At 47.1% G+C, this 7181-nt stretch overlaps 1 protein-coding gene across 1 annotated transcript; it reads left to right on the forward strand.

The window, feature by feature from the left end:
* The first annotated feature begins 278 nt into the window (after positions 1 to 278).
* On the forward strand, positions 279 to 4613 carry LOC107118683 (growth/differentiation factor 15-like). Its single transcript, XM_015421043.1, has 2 exons — positions 279 to 567; positions 3832 to 4613. Exons 1-2 carry the CDS (start codon positions 279 to 281, stop codon positions 4611 to 4613), a joined length of 1071 nt encoding a protein of 356 aa, XP_015276529.1.
* The last annotated feature ends 2568 nt before the right edge of the window (positions 4614 to 7181 follow it).

Consider the following 7181-nt stretch of genomic DNA (forward strand, 5'->3'; position numbering starts at 1 on the left):
CCTTGGTGGGGTGGGGTGGCTCTTCATTCCCCGCCCCAACTGCTGCACCAGAGTCCATTGTCCCTGGACAGGATTTCTTGCTGTCTGTATGTGTTTACTCCTTCACCCGGTGACGCAAGGCAGGGTGTGAGCTTGCCAGAGAGCCAGGCAGGGTTCAGCTCGGGTATAAAGCCACGCCGTGGTTAGCTTCATTCATTCACCACCCAGTCAACAGGTGCCTTTCTGTATACATACCTGGGAAATTTGTACCGCGTCTTCCCAGGTGTGCTGTCTGCACAATGCCGAGACCGCAGTATCTCATCCCAGGCCTTGCGGTGGTGATGGCCCTGCTCTCCATGGTGGACCCCAGGCCATCAGGGGGCCGTGCGTCTCAGCTGCAACTGGAGGCCATCAAGCAAAGCCTCTTGGAGCGGCTGGGCCTGGAGAGGCCTCCGGTGGTCCGGCAGCCTCTGGATCAGGATGGGCTCCAGAGGGCGCATCAAGTCTATCGGGAGATGCTGGCTCAGTTCAGAGCAAACCGGACCGCGGCAGAGCTGGGAACAACTGTTCACCTCCTAAGGCCGAAATGTAAGTGATAATTACTGTGGGATTGCCTCCCGCCTTGAGTTTATACGGGCCTTTTCCTTTTGCATGTCAGGTTAGGATCTAGGTTCAAATCCTCACTCTGCTCTGGATGCTCACTGAGTGGCCTTGGACCAGTCACACGCTCCCAGGGCGATGGCGATGAGAAGAAAGTGCAGGAGAGAATTATGGTGGAAGCCACTGTGGGTCCACACTGGAGGAAAAAGGTGGGGTTTAAATATCTGAAAGAAATAGAATACCGAGGTGGGGAGGAGCATCTCCTTGTCTGCTTCAAGAAGGGGGGTTGTGAAGGCATAGGGAACACCACAAACCTGAGCTTCTTCGACAGCCGTTCCCTCCCCAGAGGAGCTTCGGAGCTGCTCCATTGTGGCCCAGATGGGTTGAAGCATCAGGATCATTTTGGCATCTTGGAATTCAAAAGTTCTTCTGTCTGTTTCTCAAGCTGGCTTCTCCGTTTGGGCTGTCCCAGCAGAGGAGAACATCCCTGCTGGGTCAGACCAACAGTCCATCAAGTCCAGCATCCTGTATCCCTCGGTGGCCAATCAGGTAACCCCCGAAAGCCCACAAGCAGGGCCAGAGCTTTCCCTGGTTGTTGCTCTGCCCCTGGAACTAGCATCCAGAGGTAGACTATGCCTGGAACATGGAAGTTCCGCTTAGCCATTTATTCTTATAAATATGTCTACCTGTCTCTCCCACCATCAAATAGTGGTTTGAGACAGCTTAAAAATGAAAGCTTATACCCTTGCTGAGCCACCTAAGAAAGCACAATCAGGACAAAAACTGACTGAATGAACACCCTCCCTTATTCACCAGTCACCTGAAGCAAGTGGGCTCTGGAACTTTGCCTGTGGTGAGAATCCTCCTTACCGCCTCTTGGAGACCGTTGCCCCCTTGGGTGCTGGCTGGATCATGGATTGGACTGGTTCCCTTTTACACAGCTAACTGCACTACATCCTCTGATAGGGAGTTCTGCAAGGCAATTACGTGCTGTACGAAGAAGCACTTTCTTTAGTGTCTGTCCTATATCTACTGCCCATCAGTTTCACGGGATAACCCTGAACTCTGTTTACAGGAGAGAAAGTGCTCCATTTCCAACCCAGGGATAATTGCATTACTCTGCCATTGAGTCATCATCTTTGTAGACTAAAAAGCCACAAGCGCCTTAATCTGTCCTCCAGCTCCTGGTTTATTCGAGTGCTCTTTTCTACAACTGGTCCAACTCTTCAATTATCCTTTTTTTTTTAAACCAGTACCACAGTGTATTCCAAATGTGTCACTCAGCACTACACATTTTATTAATATTTTTACAAGTTTGAGTCCAGTGACACTTTTAAGACCAGCAAAGTTTAATTCTGGATACAAAGGGTGCGTGCCCACAAAAGCTTATCCCCAGAATTAAACTTTGTTGGTCTTAAAGGTGCCACTGGACTCAAACCTTGTTCCTTTGCTTCAGACCAACATGACTACCCTCTTGAATTTGTTAATATTTTTATGTGGTTAGGAGATGTCTCTGGTTAAGGTTGTCCCCAACCCAAAAATGACAGAATAAGTCAAATTGGACCAGGGCAGCTGGCTGTTTGGTTGATCTCCCAATGATTCCTACAGGCTGCATACTGAACTGACTTTTTCACTGAGCTATCCAGTTGATCATCACTTGCTCCTAATGGATCAAGAACAGACTGCTGGGCTATAAGGTCGTCTCACTTCCTGGATCCCCCAGGAATTTTTTTTTTTTGCCTTAATGTTTCCAACAGTCTGTTCATCCTTAAATTCTTATTTTGCTCACAGTATTGCCAGAGCTTCTACACTCCTCTACATTTGGACAAAGCTTTACTTTTTCAGGAAAGCATCTTCCCTGTCACAGCTTCCTTGGTTTTGCCTCTTAACCACACTGGCATCCTCCAATATTCCCCTGTTAGGCACTCTGTCTGAACTTCTGTTACTATAGATTTAAATAGTTTCCAAGCATCTGGAAGGTATTTGACCCTGTTCGCTTCCCCTTTTAACTTCCTTTAAACGAATCCCCTGAGAGGAGGGGGGGGTGTCATTGGGGTTTATTGACCTTGTTGGTTTTAAATTGGAATGGTTTGTTAGCCGCCCTGAGCCACAAAGAAAAGAAAAGAAGAAGAGCTGGTTTTTATACCCTGCTCTTCACTACCCGAAGGAGTCTTCCTCTCCTTCCTCTCCCCACAACAGACACCCTGTGAGGCAGGTGGGGCTGAGAGAGTTCTGAGGAAACTGTGACTGGCCCAGGGTCACCCAGCCGGCTGCATGTGAAGGAGGAGTGAGGAAGCAAACCTGGTTCTCCAGATTAGAGTTCGGCGCCCCTAACCACTACATCAAAAGCAGAGGGTATAAAAATGTTAACTAACTTTGAGAAGTTTCCAGTGTCCTATACAGGGTGATTTATTTATTTACTTACTTCATTTATACCCCACCTTTCTCCACAACAGGGACCCAAAGTGGCTGACATTGTATCATTCCCCTTGCCTCCACTGTATCCTCACAACAACAAGCTTGAGAGGTAGATTCAGGTGGGTCTCAGTGTTGGTCTGAAGCAGCAGAACAAAGTTTGAGTCCAGTCAGGCACCTTGAAGATCAACAAAGTTTAATTCTGGGCATAAAGTTTTCGTGTGCACACTGACTTCCTCAGATCCAGTCTTCTGAAGAAGACGTGTGCACAGACACAAAAACCTTATACTTTGGATAAAACTTGGTTGGTCTTCAAGGTGCCTGACTGGACCTAGACGTTGTTCTTGTGAGGTAGGTTAGGCTGAGAGAGTGTGAATGGCCCGAGGTCACCCACCGAACTTCCATGGCGCAAGTGGGGATTTTAACCTGGCTCTTCCAGATACTAGCCTGATGCTCTAAACACTACACCACTCTGGCTCTCCAAAAACTAATTTTGCTTAACTTGAGCAAAGGGTGGGAAAGGGATTAATAAACTAAGATGATACAAATATTAAAACTAATAATTCAATCATGTTTTTGAAAGAAAGCTAGGTATTTTTCACATAGAATTCCCAGGACACTCATCAGACTATAGTTCCCAGAAGCCTTTTGGGGAAGCCATAACAGTGCATCCATAAGATGTCAATCTGCTGTTCTTCAAGGCGTTCACTTTGTTTATGTTCTTTCAGTGTCCTGGAGCAGCTTGGTGTAGGGTAGGTGGGGCTGGGTTGCATAAAGACTACCTTGTTGAATAAGACCAAACTTCATCTCTGCCCCCTCCTCTCTCTCTCCCTCAAGTGAAACATGTGGCTGAAGGTCCACCTGGACGTTTGGAGGCCCCAGGGCACTTCTACACTTTGGAACTCCCCAGGACAGCATCACTCCACCAGAACCTCCTTGTTCTCAGGGCTGAGCTGCAACTCTTCAAGGAGGCCCTCAACTGGCCTGACATCTCCAGATCCAACTCCACCTGGGCCACACGTGTCAACATCTACAAACTGGTGGACGGGGAGAGCCTGGCCCCCAAACTCCTGGCCTCCTATGTTCTCTCAAGAACCTCCCTGACCCTTGACCTCAGAGACCCTGTGGATCACTGGATGGCAGGCCCTGAGCAAAGACTTCTTCTGGGGCTGGAGTTCTCTGCTGATGTGTCCCCCTTGCTGGCCACCACCACGACTGCGGAAGGAACTGAGGCGCTGTCCCTGGAGGTGGCGACCCAGGAGCATGTGCGGGTGAGGAAGGCACGGCAACTGAATGAGGAGTGCGGCAAGGGTGACGGGAAATGCTGTCTGCGGTCCCTGAAGGTCTCCTTTGAGGACATTGGGTGGTCTGACTGGGTGGTGGCCCCCAGCAGCTACTCCATGAAGTTCTGTGAAGGCTCTTGCCCCCAAAACTACAAGCCGGCCAGCATCCATGCCCAGATTAAGTACCGGCTCCACAGCCTCTCTGGGGAGACCCCAGCACCGTGTTGTGTCCCAGCTGCATACGAGCCAATGGTGGTTATGCATTTTGGCACTGAAGGGAAGCTGGTCACCCAGTTGTTCCAGGACATGATTGTCACACGGTGCCACTGTGCGTGAAGATGAGGAGGACTTTTGGGAAGGCACCTCTCATCTGCTCAAGGCAGGGACAGTAGGCCACAAAGGCCTCCTTCTTGGACGGAGGTCATGCCTAGGGCTGCACCGTGGTGGCAGAGGGCCGCCGTGTTGGTGGTCTGGCAGTAGAATATAGTTACAAGAATGGGCACAGTGATGAGACAAATGAAAAACGGAAAAGAACTGTGACAATTTAGCGCTTAATAATATATTCATAAATCATAATATACAATAACAGAAATATAAATAGTGAATGTAGTAGACGATGGTCTCCGGAATGATGTGCCATTTAGAAAATGATCTTCTTCTGAACACGGAGGTGTACCTTATCAAATATAACAATACAAATCTCATTTAAAAACTATATCTAACAGTGTATAAATATATAATGTGAACAAAACAGACTAGCAGGATATAGAATCCACTTGCTAAGACATTCAGCAACCATAGCCCATTGAAGAACATAGCTGTAAGCATAGCTTTATGATGAAGTGGTGAGTGTCTTTATTATATACTTTAATATTAACAATCATGTATGTGGAGTATTAATGAATAATAATGAAAGTGTACTGTAACAGCTGCTGTTGTACTTTTTAGAATCAACAGTATATTGTCAATACGTCGCCAAGAGAAATGAATTGTTGAAGGACAGTTTATGTAAGGTTTCATACTATTTTTATTCTTATCTACATTATATATTTATACACTGTTAGATATAGTTTTCAAATGAGATCTGTATTGTTATATTTGATAAGGTACACCTCCGTGTTCAGAAGATGATCATTTTCGAAACGGCACATCATTCCGGAGACTACATTCACTATTTATATTTCTGTTATTGTATATTATGATTTATGAATATATTATTAAGCGCTAAATTGTCACAGTTCTTTTCCGTTTTTCATCTGGCAGTAGAACAGCCAGGCTCAAGTCTAGGGGGCACCTTAGAGACCAATCAGCTTTCAGCTCCTATCCTGAAAATCCTGTCAGTCTCTAAGGCTGGTTTGTTGGTCTCTATCTTGTTGGTCTCTAAGGTGCTGCCGGACTCAGATCTAACCTTATCGGTGTGCTTTTGGGGAGGGTCTATGTGTGCATGCTGCCTCTGTCGCCATTGGTCAAGGGCTGTTTACTGCCCTGCCGGCAGCTCCTTCAAATCCATTTGGATTAAAACTGGATTCATTTCTCCCTAGGATGTGATGCCAGGCAATCAGGGATCACATTGCCGGCAGTGTGATGTCACAATGCCAGAATGCTCTCACAGGACCAAATCTGGCAGGGTTATTCGAAGATGTCCAATGCAAATAGAACTTTCCCCAGTTTTCTGGGCACAAGGTCACTTTGAGGGAAGAGGCTGGTAGATGGGGCTGCGTCCCCTCGTTGCTTTTGCCCCCTTCTTGTCTTGAGTTATGAGCACTTTATATCCTGAAAGGCCTATATTTATTAGCAATCATTTAATACTATTCTGTGGCCCTTTTGATGTGCATATTGCAAATGGGTCTGCAGGGTGGGGGCGTGCCTCGTCCTTCCGTCCATACGCCTGTGGAAACCCCTGAACTTTTTGTTTCAAATGTTTTTATCCTGTCCTCTTATTTATTGCTAAGTTATTGTTTGCACTGATGGTGTTCTTGTTGTTGACATTATTTATGAGGGATCCAATAAAGTCCTTAAACCTGAAGACCAGCTCTAACCTGGGGTATTTGTTCTTAGAATCATAGAATCATAGAGTTGGAAGACACCTCCAGGGACATCTAGTCCAACACCCTGCACAATGCAGGAAACTCACAAATACCTCCCCCCCACACACACCCAGTGACCAGTGTCCCCTCTAAGATGAGTTAGTGTGAGCTAGCTCACAGTTTTTCAGCCTCCGGCTCACACATTTTTGTCTTCGCTCAGGAAGGATGGCTCCAGAGCAAACAAATTTATGTAGTAGTCAAATCACTTGCTCACAGTTTTTATGCCAGTAGCTCACAAAGTAGAATTTTTGCTCACGAGCCTCCACAGCTTAGAGGGAACATTGCCAGTGACCCCTGTTCCATGCCCAGAAGATGGCACAGAAAACCTCCAGGATCCCTGTCCAAACTGGCCTGGAGAAAAATTGCTTCCTGACCCCAACATGGCGATCAGCATTTCCGTGGGCATGTAAGAAAGGGCCACAAGAACTAAGCACTGAGGCAACCCTTCCTGCCCTCCCTCTCATGATCTGCCTAAGTTCACACAATCAGCATTGCTGTCAGATGGCCACCTAGCCTCTGTTGAAAACCTCCAAAGAAGGAGAGCCCACCACTTCCCGAGGAAGCCTGTTCCACTGAGGAACTGCTCTAACTGTCAGGAAATTCTTCCTAATGTTTAGCCGAAAACCTGTCTGTTTGAATTTCAACTCATTGGTTCTGGGAGACTGATTGAATTTCAACTCTAATCTGGGAGAACCGGGTTTGATTCCCCACTCCTCCACTTGCACCTGGCTGGATGACCTTGGGCAAGCCGTAGTTCTGATAAAAGCTGTTCTTGAAAAAGAGCAGTTTCTGTCAGAGCTCTCTCAGCCCCACCTCA

This window comes from Gekko japonicus, unplaced genomic scaffold, assembly GCF_001447785.1.
Source record: "Gekko japonicus isolate JY-2015 unplaced genomic scaffold, Gekko_japonicus_V1.1 scaffold5186, whole genome shotgun sequence".
NCBI classification, from domain to species: domain Eukaryota; kingdom Metazoa; phylum Chordata; class Lepidosauria; order Squamata; family Gekkonidae; genus Gekko; species Gekko japonicus.